General features: G+C 45.0%; 1 protein-coding gene across 3 annotated transcripts in view; it reads right to left on the reverse strand.

The window, feature by feature from the left end:
- The window catches only part of GARNL3 (GTPase activating Rap/RanGAP domain like 3), a 203,210-nt gene that overhangs the window by 34,396 nt on the left and 153,721 nt on the right, over positions 1-15,093 (reverse strand). The window contains exons 24-25 of one of the 3 annotated variants that reach the window (XM_084649926.1): positions 10,572-10,646; positions 6,153-6,234 (exon numbers count right to left, since the gene is read on the reverse strand). The exons of the other annotated variants lie outside the window; for them this stretch is intronic. Coding sequence (XP_084506052.1) covers positions 6,153-6,234; positions 10,572-10,646 — 157 coding nt within the window. The remainder of the gene's footprint in view (positions 1-6,152; positions 6,235-10,571; positions 10,647-15,093) is intronic. 3 annotated transcript variants of the gene reach the window in all.

Here is a 15,093-nt window from a genome sequence, read left to right on the forward strand (position 1 = left end):
GAAATGCGTTACCTAGGGAGGTGGTGGAATCTCCTTCCTTTGAAAGGTTTTTAATATCAGGCTTGATAAAGCCCTGCCTGGGATGATTTAGTTGGGGATTGGTCCTGCTTTGAGCAGGGGGTTGGACTAGATGACCTCCTGAATCCCTTCCAACCCTGATATTCTATTATTCAAAGGCGGTAGGTCATAGAATGGACACATGCAACACATCTTAAAGAATGACAATTACGAACGTTAATAACCATTTTTTCTTCTTTGAATGACTGCGCATATGCATTCCATTGTAGGTGACTCCCCCAAGCAGTTGCATAGGTGGTAGGATTGGAGTTTGTGGACATGCTGACTGCAACATCGTCCCTGGGCTGTTGAGTGATGGCGTAATGGGAAGAGAATATGTGTGGAAAGAGTGGAAAGACAATATTGGTGAAAGATATCTCCTTAACTGAGGATATAGCTAAGCCTTGCTGCTTCAGGTGTAATAAATACTCAAGTATTTCCTAAGTAGCCCTAGTGGAGGGCTTCCAACTACTAATAGGTCATGATGCACCTGCTGCAAATAAGCCTGCTTTCCTGGATTTAGCCATGGAGATTCTAGGCCATCAGGTGAAGGGAGCTGTGGTTTGGGTGGAGTAGCTGACCATGGTCCTGAGAGATCAGGTCCAGGTGTAAAGGTAGCAGGATTGGAGCCATCACAGAGAGGCCTAGCAGGGTGGTAAACCAACGTTGACGGGGCCATGCTAGGGCTATCAGAATGACCTGGGCCTGGTCCCTCTTGATCTTTAATAGTACTTGTGCATGAGCAGAATGGGGGGGAAAGCGTAGTACAGGTGACTTGTCCATGGCAGCAGGAAGGCATCCGTGAGAGATCCTGGGCTATAGCCTCGCAGGGAGCAGAACTGGTGACACTTCCTGTTGTACCAGGTTGCAAACAGGTCTGTCTGGGGAGTCCCCCACTGATGGAAAACTTCCCTCACAATATCCAGAAGAAGGAATCACTCCTGGTGACTGGAGAAAGACTGGCTGAGGTGATCTGCCAACCCATTCTGTACTCCCAGAAGGTGAGAGGCCCCGAGGTGGACTGAGTGGGCTATGCAAAATTCCCATAGCTGAATTGCTTCCTGACACAGGGCGAAGAGTGAGCCCTTCCCTGCCTGTTGAGATAAAACATGGCTGTAGTGTTGTCTGTAAGAACCAACTGGTTCTTCCCCGTAACTTGAGGCAGGAACATCTGACAGGCCTGGTGAACTGCCCTGAGTTCTCTGACAATGGTGTGAAGTGAGAGCTCTTCTGGAGACCAAAGGTCTTGAGTCCTGAGGGCTCCAGGTGAGCTTCCCAGCCTAGGGCTGATGCATCTGAGACCAGGGACATCAAAGATTGAGGCTGTAAAAAGGGAACACCTACACAAAGAGCAAGAGGCTCCAGCCACCAGTTGAGGGAGGTGGGAATCTGAGAAGGTACCATGAGTCCAGAGTCCAGATGGTGGTGGTTTGGCGAGTACACTGAGGCCAGCCACAATGGAGCCTCCAACAGACTGAACAGGAGTACTGCAGATTCGTAGCGCATGTGGCTCACTATGAAGCTGAGGAATCTTCTGTGGCTTTGGTAAATCGATATATGAAAGTGGACATCTCTTAAATCAAGGGCGGCCAGTCCCATGGATCCAGGGAGGGAATAATGGAAGCCAGGGAGACCATGTGGAATTTTAATTTCTTGAGGTTGGCGCAGATCTAGAATAGGTCTGAGACCCTCCTTGGCTTTTGGGATTAGGAAATCACAGGAGTAAAACCTCTTCTCTCTTAAATTCGGTGAAACCTCTTCTACGGCTCCCACACAAAGGAGAGATTGAACCTCCTAGGCTAGAAGTTGGTCTTGAGAGGGGTCCCTGAAGGAGGATGGGGAATGAAGATGGGAAGAAGGGGTAGAAATAAACTGGACGGTATATCCCACTTCCACCATGCTCAACACCCAATGGTCCATGGTGAAATGGGACCATGCACTGATGAAGTGGGACAGGACGTCCACAAATAAAGGGGAAATAGGATCCTGCATCAGAAACTGGTATGATGTCCTCCAGTGGCCCATCAAAATGCCTGCTTAGAATCCCCTGGATGTCGGGGGAGGAGCGGCATTGATGTTGAGGTAGAAACAAGTGGTGACCTATACCTAAAACTCTGCTCTTTTTCCTCTGAGATCTCTTTCATGTCAGTCTGATCCAAAAAGAGCGATCCTCCCTCTATAGGTAGGTCCTGAAGAATTTCTTGGACTTCCTGTGGGAGACCAGAAGACTGTAGTCTTGAACTCCTGCACACGGCCACTGCTGAAGCCATGGACTTGGCCACCGAATCCAGGGCAGCTTGCAAGGAAGCCCTTGCTACTGATTTCCCCTCATCCACCAGCAAGGAGAACTCTTGCCTGGCCTCTTGGGGGAGCAAGCTCTTGAACTTCTGCATAGAGTCCCACATGTTGAAGTCATATCTGCCCAGCAGTACCTGCTGATTTGTGATCCCAAGCTGCAACCCCACAAGTAGAATAAAACTTTCTACCAAATAAATCCAATTTCTTGGAGTCCTTTGCTTTAGGTGTTGCATCTTGATGACCCTACCTTTCTCTTTCATTGGCAGTAGATACCACCAGAGATCTCGGGTGGCGGCGGGGGATGAGTGTACAAGAACTCATAACCTTGGACAGGCAAAAAGTATTTTTGCTCAGCTCTTTTTGATGTAGGTGGAAGGGAAGTGGGGGTGTGCCACAGGGATTTAACAGGGTTCCTAATGGCCTCATTAAGAGGCAGGACTACTTTTGATGAGCCCGCCATGGCTAAAATGTTAGATTATGGGAGGACTCCTTCACTACCTCCACCCGTATGCTTAAATTTAAGGCCATCCTCTTCAACAACTCTTGGTGAGGTGACATGCTCACTCCTGACAACTTTGTCAGGGGAGGAGGAGGAGGCCAGCACTAACTGAGAATACCCTTCCTTTCTGCATCAGCAGGATCCCACAGAACCGGTTCCTGAAATTTGGCATGGAGTCCAGATCAGGTGTTGCCCAATGAGGCAATGATGTTCTTCTTTCAGAGGCACAAATAGGAGTGTCTTGAATAGGAATTCTGAATTGGGGGAAACCTATGGATTTCAAAAGGGCCACTGCATCAGCATAGGTGCCCAGTGACCTCTAGGATAAGTACTTGATAGCACCGTGTGCCTGGGTCCATAGCAGGGTAGGAGTGTCTGGGAGAGTGGTGGGAGTGACTCATGGGACAGGAGGAGTACGACCCAACCTCCAACTCAGAATATGATGAGTATCTATCTGGTGACCATGGAGGTGCGGTTCCCACTGGTGCTGCAGACCAGTGCCAAGGTGGGGAAGCCTGTGTCAAGGCCAGCATTGTTGGTTTCCCCTTAGACAGTACTGCTGGGCCTCATAGCAGACAGTAACTGGGAACAACAGGTTCCCTCTTGCCTGCCAGCACCAATACTGACAACTCCTGTACTGCCAGAGATACTAGTAGAGCCAGCGATAGCTGGTCTCTGGCAGCGACAAATGCCTCCAATGTGGAGGGCGCCGCAATAGCACTAGTACCACGCTGCATTCCCAAAGTAGAAAGCTCATCCAGTACCAGAGTCAATGATGTTTCATAAGAGCTGGAGGTCAGTGGTGCTGGCCGCTGCGATACTGAGGCAGAGGAGTGGCATGGCTTAGGTCGCACTCAACTCTGATCCCAATGCCTGGCCATCTTTGGTGCCAGAGATTCTCCCACCTCATTTGGCTGCTTCTTGTCCCTTTTCCTTGGCTCTAGTGATGGTGAACAGTGCCAGGACTCTTGCACGGCAGAGCCCTTACCAAAACTGATGTACTTAGTGCTGAGTCCAACTGACTCGGCTCAGAGAAAGGTCTCAGTGCCTCCTCCAAGAGTAAATACTTCACTCTGGCCTTCTTCATGTGAGGCTGAAAGTCCCTGCAAATCTGGCAGCAGTCCCCAACGTGAACCTCTCCCAAGCACTTCAGGCATCTAGATTGCGGGTCGCTCAGGGACATAGCCTAGTTGAAGGAAGTACAGGGCTTGAAGCCTTGTGACCGAGGCATGCCTCAGCACTGCATAACGGACCAAACTCCACCACCTAACTGAGATACACCAATTACACTAAACTGACTAAAAACTATTTACAACTAACCAAACTATATACAATTATAGGAAAAGGAAGACCACTGAGAAAATTTGCCAAAGCGAGGAGAACAGTTCCAGCAACCTGGGGGAAGGATAGTTTGAGCATTGGCCTGCTAAACCCAGGGTTGTGAGTTCAATCCTTGAGGGGGCCATTTAGGGAGCTGGGGCAAAAATTGGGGATTGGTCCTGCTTTGAGCAGGGGGTTGGACTAGATGACCTTCTGAGGTCCCTTCCAACCCTGATATTCTATGAACCTGTCCGGGCGGTAAGGAGGAATGGAGGGGGCACAGGTTCGGCTGGATACTTTCTACCAGCACGTGCAGCACCAGAGAGTGCTCAAGCCATCTCAACAGGTACCTCTGAAAATTTTCCGGTGACCGTGCTCAGGGTATGCACACACCTACAGTGGAATGCACATGTGCAATCACTTGAAGAACAACAGTATATGCTGCACTTCCAGTTTGTCTGAGAGGCAAATGGATCCTGGATAGGGGTTTCCCACTGAGCGAAGATGCTGTTCATCCCTGAACTGTGCAATTCCTATTTGTGGTCAGTGGCAAAGTACCTGCTGAGGCTGTCTGCTAGTGAATTCTGAGTTCCTGGGAGATACACCAGGTGACCGCTTCTACACATAGGAGAACAGATCTTGCTCCTCCATTTGTTTACGTATAATACAGTTGTCATAGTGTCTGATGTTGTAAGAACATTTTGAGAATGGATTAATGGCAAGAATGCCCTGCATGCTTCTCAGACTGCCTGAGTTCCTGCAAGTTTACATATATCCTGGTTTCCCAAGGCGTCCAAATGCCCTATGCTATGTAACCATCTGTGTGAGCCCCTGACCCTAACAAAGAGGCATCTGAGATTATTGTTCTATGGGGTGTGGAATATAGGAAAGGAATGCACATGCACACTTGTGCCAGTTCCTTATACCTGGTCAGAGAGGTCCTTATCTCGATGAGGGTTGTTCCTAAGAATTCATGCTGTGTTTGTTTGGTATATAGGCTGCTTGAAGCCAAGGCTGCAGGCAGTGGAGGTGGAATCTGGCAAATGGCATCTGGACCAATGACCAAGGATTGTGCATAGCCCGATCTATCAGTCTGCCCAGGGCTTGGAATCTGTGCATAAGGAAAATAAGCTTTTGTCCTGAGTTGAAGGTCACTCCTATTATGTCTATAGTCTGAGTCAGAGTTAGAGTGAACTCTTCTATAGTGACAGAGACTCCCAGGGATGCTATGAGATGGGGCAGCAATCATGCAAGTAGAGCGTTATAGTCTGGTATGTTGTACCAGTAAGCTGTTTATAGCCAGTACTGTGTACCAGAAAGACACAGGAGGAGCAGAACATGGGGCTGACGGGCAGCCCCACGCTGGCAAGCTCCTCCGGCGCAGCTGTACCACCCCAGCCTATTCATACAGCTGTGTGTCTGTGTCTCACAAAAGCTTATGCTCAAATAAATTTGTTAGTCTCTAGGGTGCCACAAGTCCTCCTTTTCTTTTTGCGGATACAGACTAACACGGCTGCTACTCTGAAACCTGTCTGAGGTCTGTACAGCAGCCCTGCTGGAGGACAGACTCCCAGGATCCTATTTGGATATTTATAGAAACCTCTTTAATATTTTTAATGAAATAAATACCACTAGGCCAACATTGGTTTGAGTGATCATGAGTTAACGCAGTTTAAACTAAAAGGAAGTATAAACAAAAATAGGTCTGCAACTAGGTCTTTGATTATTAAAGGGCAAACGTTAAAACATTTAGGGAATTAATTACAGAAGTGAACTGGATTAAAGAACTCAAGGATCTGAATGTGGCTTGGAATTACTTTAAATCAAAATTGCAAAAATTATCTGAATCCTGTATCCCAAGCAAAGGGGAAAACATTGTAGGGAAGGGTTGCACACCAAGATGGATGAACAAGCATCTCAAACAGATTATTAAGAGAAAGCAGAATGCCTACAAGGAATGGAAGAAGGAATGGATCACCTTGTCTGGATCTGATTGAGCCCTCACAGTGTGCTCCATTAGGTGCTTCCGAAGTTGGAGTTCTTGCGCCTGTCACGTTTGTCTGAGAAAAGAGCAGTAGACACTGCACTGAGTGGAGAAATAAGCTTCTTCAAGTAGAGGCAGTGCTGGGGGTTGTCGCTGACCAAAAAGGAGTGGGGGAAGAAAAGGCAATTCTTAAAGCCTGGGAGCCTGGTCATAATCTAGGTCCTTCACTGACAGAGTATTTCTCAGGATGGAGATTCTAACTTAAAAATTATTTATCTAATGATAACTAACTTAAAACTTTTAAATATTTATAGACAAGAATGCCTACGAGGACCAGTTCTAGACACTGGAGAATTCCTGCTAAGGCCATGTGATGGTAAAAAAGGAACTGGAGAGGCATCAGTCTGCACCGCCCCTTATATCTTCGGTATGGACCACAAGGAAAGCAACTGCAGAGGCATTGAGCAATGGAGGCTACTTGCTAGAAATCTCCACTCTCAGGCACATGGAGCACGTGTACACCAACAGTGGAATACACATAGGGACCAGCATTCAAGGGAGAAATAGGCTGAGCCACCACGCAGTGCTAAAAATGCCAGCTCTAAAATGAAACTTTGTAAAACATCAAACAAAAAACCCCAACACTGCACACCATGACTGGGAGGCTGGAAAGACCATAAGCACACATATCTTCCCTCTCAGGAATCTTAGCATTGAAAAACATAAGAGAGACCAATTTGGCAGTTGTTCCAGGTTTAATGAATTCCTATATGACAATAAAGCATGGCTGAACAGTTTTCGATACCCTGGAAAACACAGCTACAATTAAGAAACTGAGAATTATTGGAATGAGAGAAAATGGACACTGGAGAAAGTGGAAAATTTGATAAAGTATGGTCAACAGAAATTCTCAGACTGTAACCCTCAACTGATTCTTTGCAACTAAATTCAGTATCTTGAATGCCCATAAATAGGTTTAGAAGGATTAGATTTTTATTGGTAAATGTAGGTAAATGTCTATTTCATGGTATACACACAAACCACAAATATATATGAAAATATATTCCCATAGATGATAACTGAAATTTACAGACAGGCAAAGTAAGAAATGGCTGCTCAAGAACTTACTACAGTCAAAATCTGGTGATTTAGACTTTTGAATTAGGCTTCTTACAAATGGACTAGTGAATGAATAGTAAATACAGGTATGCTCTTTTGATTTAAGGCTATTTACTTTGTCAGCCTCACGTAAAAATTAGGGCTGTCAAGTGATTAAAAAAAATAATCGTGATTAATCGCGTTGTTAAATAATAGAATACTATTTATATAAATATTTGTGGATATTTTCCACATTTTCAAATATATTGATTTCAATTACAACACAGAATACAAAGTGTACAGTGTTCCTTTTATATTTATTTTTATTATAAATATTTGCACTGTAAAAATAAAATAGTATTTTTCAATTCACTTAATACACGTACTGTAGTACAATCTCTTTATCATGAAAGTTTAACTTACAAATGTAGAATTATGTACAAAAAAAACTGCATTAAAAAATAAAACAATGTAAAACTTTAGAACCTACAAGTTCACTCAATCCCTACTTCTTGTTCAGCCAATCACTCAGACAACAAGTTTGTTTACATTTGCAGGAGATAATGCTGCCCACTTTATTTAAAATGTCACCTGAAAGTGAGAACAGGCATTCGCATGGCACTGTTGTAGCTGGTGTTGCAAGATATGTACGTGCAAGATGCAATAAAGATTCATATGTCCCTTCATGCTTCAACCACCATTCCACAGGACATGCGTCCATGCTGATGATGGGTTCTGCTTGCTAACGATCCAAAGCAACGCAGACCAACACATGTTCATTTTCATCATCTGAGTCAGATGCCACCAGCAGAAGGTTGATTTTCTTTTTTGGTGGTTTGGGTCCTGTAGTTTCTGCATTGGAGTGTTGCTCTTTTAAGACTTCTGAAAGCATGCTCCACACCTTGTTCCTCTCAGATTTTGGAAGGCACTTCAGATTCTTAAACCTCAGGTTGAGTACTGTAGCTATCTTTAGAAATCTCACATTGGTACCTTCTTGAAATCTGCAGTGAAAGTGTTCTTAAAGGGAACAACGTGCTGAGTCATCATCTGAGACTGCTATAATATGAAATATATGGCAGAATGCAGGTAAAACACAGAACAGGAGACATACAATTCTCCCCCAAGGAGTTCAGTCACAAATTTAATAAATGCATTATTTTTTTAACAAGCGTCATCAGCATGGAAGCATGTCCTCTGGAATGATGGCCAAAGCATGAATGAGCATATGAATGTTTAGTATATCTGGCATGTAAATACCTTACAATGCCAGCTACAAAAGTGCCATGTGAACATCTGTTCTCACTTTCAGGTGACATTGTAAATAAGAAGCGGGCAGCATTGTCTCCCGTAAATGGAAACAAACTTGTTTCTCTTAGCGATTGGCTGAACAAGAAATAGTACTGAATGAACTTGTAGACTCTAAAATTTTACATTATTTTGTTTTTGAGTGCAGTTATGTAACAAACAAAAAAAATCTACATTTGTAAGTTGCGCTTTCACGATAAAGGGATTGCACTATGGTACTTATATGAGGTGAATTGAAAAATACTATTTCTTTTGTTTATGATTTTTACAGTGCAAATATGTTATAAAAATAATATAAAGTGAGTACTGTACACTTTGTATTCTATGTTGTTAACTGAAATCAATATATCTGAAAATGTAGAAAAACATCCAAAATATTTCATACATTTCAATTGTTATCCTACTATCTAACAGTGCAATTAAAACTGCGATTAATCACAATTTTTTAATCGCCATTTAAAAAATATTAATCACAAGTTAACTGTGATTAATCAACAGCTCTAGTAAAAATATAAAATTTGTGTTTTAGTGGTTTATAAAGCTTTAACTTTTTGAATCTCAACATCTACTGACATTAAATAATTATTGCCTGACCCTCATAATTTCCTGTAACTGCGAATATTTAAATTGATAACCAAAAATGCTTTAAACCCATAATTATGCATAATGGTGAAAATTTAAATAGATTAAAAAGCTTTACAATAAACAGATTTTATCTGCTGAAATTATATAAAAATAAAAATTTAATTATTGGTAGTATGTAATACTACCAATATTGGTGCAGTATGTAATAAATAATCATGAAATTCTGTAAGTAGCACAAGCAAAACTATAAACTAGTTATAATGGATACTGGACTGGAATCAGTACAGTGAGAGGTGTGGTATGAAACCCTTGGTTGCACTAGATCAGGGGTTCTCAAACTCCATTGCACCACGACCCCCTTCTGACAACAAAAATTATTTCATGACCCCAGGACAGGGGACCGAAGCCTGAGCCTGCCAAAGCCCAGGTCCCACCACTCCGGGCAGGGGGGCCAAAGCTGAAGCTCCAGGGCTTTAGCCCCAAGCAGGGGGCCTGCAACCTGAGTCCTGAAGCCCTCAGGCTTTGGCCCTCAGTAGTGAGGCTTGGGCTTCAGCCCTTGGCCCCAGCAAGTGTAAGCCAGCCCTGGTGACCTCATTCAAAGGGGGTCCTGACCCACTTTGGGGTCCCGACACAATTTGAGAACCGCTGCACTAGATTATACTAGACAAACACTTTCCAGATCATACTACTAGATTAATGAAAAGGATTTTAACTTTTTTTTTTTAAACAATCAGTTTCCTGAGCAGTGTCTCCTTCGCTATTCTCTAGCCAACCAGCCTCAGAAGAGACTGTACTGGACATTTATACCCTTGTTTAGTGGGTCTGTATAGCTCAGGCAGTTGATAATGGGACCTGGAAAGAGGAAGTTACTCACCTTGTGCAGTAACGATGGTTCCTCGAGATGTGTCTCCCTATGGGTGCTCCACTGTACATGCACTAACGTCCCTGTGCTGCCGATCAGAGAAAGTTGGTAATAGTGTCCGACATGCACTGTCCTCATTGTGCCCTGACACAAGGTTAACCAGAGCGTGTGGGCGAACCCCCCTCAGTTCTTTCTCTACTGTGGAGTCCTTGGCAAGAACTCTAAAGTAGAGCGGAGGAGGGTGGTTTGTGAAGCCCCCATAGGAACACACATCTTGAATAACCATCGTTACTGCACAAGGTAACTTCCTCTTCTTCTTCGAGCTATGTCCCCTATAGGTGCTCCCACTGTAAGTGACTCCCGAGCAGTATTCCTACTGGAGGACTGGGGCTTCAGAGTTGAGTTTCTGGTTACTGCATAATGTTCTGTGAAGGTATGAGCAGACACACAGGTTACTGCTATACAGATTTCTGACAAAGGGACATTCTTGAGGAAGGCAACAGAGGAGGAGACAGACCTCAGGAGTGAGCGCGAATACCGTATGGAGGTGTTATGTTGCAAACCTGATAGCATTGTTTAAGACCGTTCAATATCCACTTGGAGAGTCTCTGGGCTGATAGCGCTGAGCCTTTAGATCTCTGCAACAGAAAGGAAAAGCACAGGAGATGTCCTAAAAAGCCTTTGTCCTATCCAGGTAAAAAGCCAGGGCTCTCCTAATGTCTAATGTGTGCAGTATAGCCTCCCTGTTATTACAGTGAGGCTTGGGGTAAAAGCTCGGGAAGTGAATCAGTTGGTTTATGTGAAAGGAGGTGGTCACTTTGGTGATGTATTTCAGGTGCGGTCTTAGAGTGGCTTGTCCCGAAACAATATTGCGGGTTGCGGGGGAGGGTCCCATCTGTGCTGCTATTTCCCCTATTCTCCTTGCTGAGGTGATCGCCACCAGGAAAGCGGTCTTCATCGACAGGTATGTGAGCGAACAAGTAGCTATGCATTCAAAGAGACGTCTAGTTAGGTTTTTCAGTACTAAGTTTAGGTCCTATGTTGGAGTGGGATGTCTGGGTTGAGGGAAAAGTTTTATTATATCCCTGAGGAATTGTTTTGTGGTTCGGTGTGAGTATCCCTCTACTTATCGATGGAAGGCTGCTATAGCCGCAAAGTGAACTTTGAGTGAACTGAGAGATGGTCCTAATTTTTTGAGAGTCAGTACATGGTCTAGGACCACTGGAAAAGTATCAGATGTCAGAGAAATTTGTTGGGAATTACACCAAACCTGAAACCTGGACCACTCCTGCAGGTAAGTATGACATTTAGTGGATTTCCTACTGTGTAGTAACACTTCTTGTACCTCCTGAGCAGGACCTTTCTATGCATTGGAACCATGAAAGAGGCAAGCCTTGAGAGGCGGAGTATCCTCAAGTTGGGACGTAGAGTGCGTCCTTCGTTCTGGGTATGGCGTGGGTTGGAGAGAGATCAGTGGGCCTGTAGCCATTTGTGACAGGTAAGGGTACTAAATCTGTCTCAGTCAGGTGGGAGCAGTCAGTATGATGTGTGCTCCTTCTCTTTTTGTTTTTAATAGGACTTTTGACAGCAGGGGAAATGGGGGAAAGGCATCGAGAAGGTCCCTATCACACAGAAGGAGAGTGTCGCCCAATAAATTTTGCCCTATCCCTGTGCTGGAGCAGTAGCGTGGACATTTCTTGTTCAGGTAAGTGGCGAACAGGTCTGTGGTCGGTGTCTCCCACTGCCTGAACAGGTCCTGAAGCACTGCTGGATTTATCTCCCATTTGTGATTGTGTGGGAATTTGCAACTAAGGCTGTCCGCTATTGAATTTTGTACTCCTGGAAGGTAGGCCACTGATAATGTGATGTTGTGGGAAATGCACCAGTTCCATAACTTTAGTGCTTCTGCACAAAGGGAGGGAAACCTGGCTCCTCCCTGCCAATTTATGTAGTGTATAATGCTATGTTGTCTGTTAAGACTTTTGTGTGTCTTCCTTTGATCAGTGGGAGAAAATGGGTACAGGCATTCCTGACCACCCTGAGCTTGAGGAGGCTGATGTGGAGGGACATCTCTGTGGATGACCATTTGTCTTGTGTTTTAAGGTCATTTAGATGTGCGCCTCATTCTATGAGGGATGTGTCGGTGGTGAGAAGTAATGATGGTGAAAAGGGAATCCCCTGCAATCATTTGCTTGATTTTTACACCAATCCAGGAAAGTTTTTGACCTTGGTGAGTAGTGACAGAGGTTTGTCTAATCTGTCTCTCTTCAATCTGTAGATTGAGCTGAACCATATCTGGAGGCACAACATATAAAGTCTAGCATGAGGTATCACTGCTGGGCCATATACCACAGGAGTTGGAGGCAGTGTCTGGCTGATATTTGAGGGCTGTTTTGTACTGTCTCTATGAATGTGGCCAAGCTGTGGAACCTGTGCTGTGGTAGGAACGCTTTGGCCTGTAACAAGTCAAGGTCAGCTCCTATGAAATCTAGGCGCTGTAGAGGGGTGAAGGTTGATTTTTGGACATTGATCTGTAGTCCCAGTTCCATGAACAAGTCTACTGAGGTTTTGGTAACCTTGCGGGCCTTGTTGAAGGAGCAGGCTCTGAGGAGACAATCATCCACGTAGTGGTAGATCATGATCTCCCGGGAGCATAGGTGACCCACAATATGGAGAGGATTTTGGAGAATACTCTTGGCATGGAGGAGAGGCCAAAGGGAAGTACTCTGTATTGGTGGTCGTCCTTGCCCAGGGTAAATCTGAGAAATCATCTATGTGAAGGTAGGATCGATATGTGGAAATTGGTTTTCAGCCCTTGATCTACAGGATGCCTATCTCCCTGTTCCAGAGATAGATAATCATTGCTGGTGTGACCATCCAAAATTTCTGAGCTTTGACAAATTTGTCTAGAGCTCTGAGATTCGTTATGGGCCCCCAACCTCCCTTTCTTTTTGGGTATCTGGAAGTAATGAGAGTAAAAACCTTTGTCTCACAGATATTGAGGTACTGGTTCTATGGCTTCTAACCGGAGGAGGAGATCTGTTACTTATCTTAGTAAACTCTTGTGAGAAGGGTCTCTGAAGTGGAATGAGGAAGGGTGTTGGAAAAACTGGATTTCTTTCTCTGAGACTCAAACACTTGGTTCGGAATTGTGAAGTGTGGGATTTATGTTGAGGTTGTGGACTAAACTTTCTCTTTTGTTCAGGAGTATAGATCACTGAGTGAAGAGTGGCCCTGGAATCTTTAAGGGATATGTCAGGGATATGTCACCGAATAATGTGGTGCCTTTGAAGGAAAGGTCTTCTACGGTCATTTGCACTTCCTTAGGGAAGCCAGACAGGTATAACCAAGACGCTTGCCTCATAACCACCACAGTGGAGATGGACAGCTGTGTCAGCTGTATTGAGAGCTGACTGGAGCACTGTTTCGGCTACTAGTTGTCCCTCATGGATAATAGCTCGAACTGGTCACAGTGTGACTCTGGGAGTTGATCAATAAAAGTGTTGAGCTTTGTATAACTGATGTAGTCATATTTATCTGTTAAAGTTTGATAATTTGCCATTCTAAATTGCAATGTGGCAGAGGATTAGGCCTTTCTCCTGAAGAGGCCCAGGTGTTTCCAATCCTTGTCATAAGGAGTGCATCTCACTTGGTGCTGGCAGGCCCAAGATTTTACCATGTCGATGACAATGGAATTAGGAGGAGGGTGAGAAAAAAGAAATTTTGGTTTTTCAGTTCCTTACATCAGTCAGGATGTAACTGTTTTTATCAGCCTGTTTACAGGTAGGCATCACTGATGCTAGGGTTTGCTAGATAGTCTTGGCTGGCTCCAGAAGGGTCTCATTGATTGGGAGGGCTATTCCGGAGGATGAGGAAGAGTATAAGATGTCAAGGAACTTGTGATGGGTATTTTTTACCTCCTCCAGGGGCATCTGAAGCATGTCTGCTACCCTGTTAGCTAAATCCTGGGAAAACCGGAAACTGTCAGTGGGCATCACTGCCTCATCTGGAGAGGAGAAGGAGATGTTGGTTCTTGATGTAACTTCCTTCTCGATTCTTCCCTCCTGTTCCGGCAAGATCTCCTTTGGAGGTTCAGAGGTTCTGGATGCTGTGGCTGAGGGAGAATGTCTCAGAGGCTCACAGTGAGTCAAGCTGGAAGTCTAAAAAATGTGAGGTCTATATTCGACGCAGGGATGCCAGTAGGGCCACTGGGACAGAGCCTGGTGGCAGTTCCCATGGCTGGCCTACCATGGTGGTGGCAGAGTAGGTTGAGGGTATGACTGAGGAGCCCCTTATAATGGGCACCATAGGGATCATAGGAGGAGTGATGAGAGATGACCTCCTCTGGCTCACTGTCTGAATCACCACTAGAAAGTGGAGGTGAATGGCATGGTGCCAAAGATTCCTGTATCTGGAGGAGACTTGGTACTGGAGCCCCAGTGCCGAGAAGGGGAAATTCAGGTATATCAGGTACCCTGAGTTCTCTTGAGTGCTGGAACTCTTGCAGTCCTGACCGACCTGGTGCTGATACGGTGGGAGTTGGGGATCTTGCCTGTACTGAGTACTCTGATGCTGGGTGGCTCACACCTGACAGTGCCGAAAGTACCACTCATACCAAAAGCATCATCTTAATGGTGTGCACCCTGTTCCTGTCCTCATCCATCAGTGCCCATCAGGTTTTTAGGCGCATCAATGGTACCTGCTGTTCCAGATCTTTGTGAGCTATGGGTACCGTGCTTGGACGGTCTTGGTACCAACTATACCGAGCATGCCGGTGATCTTTTTCAGCTAGCTTGAGGCTTACACATCTCTTTTTAGATACCTTTCATGAGGGTCTGCGGCTGATTTTTTGACTCATAGACCCTGGACTTCGAGGGCTGTGGGGAAGATTCAAACCTTCTAGGTGATTCCTAGTGTTGGTCAAGGGAAGGCTGATGGGCTGCCTCCATCAGGATGATTTTTTTTCTCAGTTCCCTGTCCTTACGAGACCTTGGTTTAAATTGTTGACCGAGACCACACTTCTGAGGAATGTGGCCTTCCCCGAGGCAGCGTATATGTTTATCTGCCATATGTATGGCCAACTTA

This window comes from Lepidochelys olivacea (assembly GCF_965140295.1).
Source record: "Lepidochelys olivacea isolate rLepOli2 genome assembly, chromosome: 16".
NCBI classification, from domain to species: domain Eukaryota; kingdom Metazoa; phylum Chordata; order Testudines; family Cheloniidae; genus Lepidochelys; species Lepidochelys olivacea.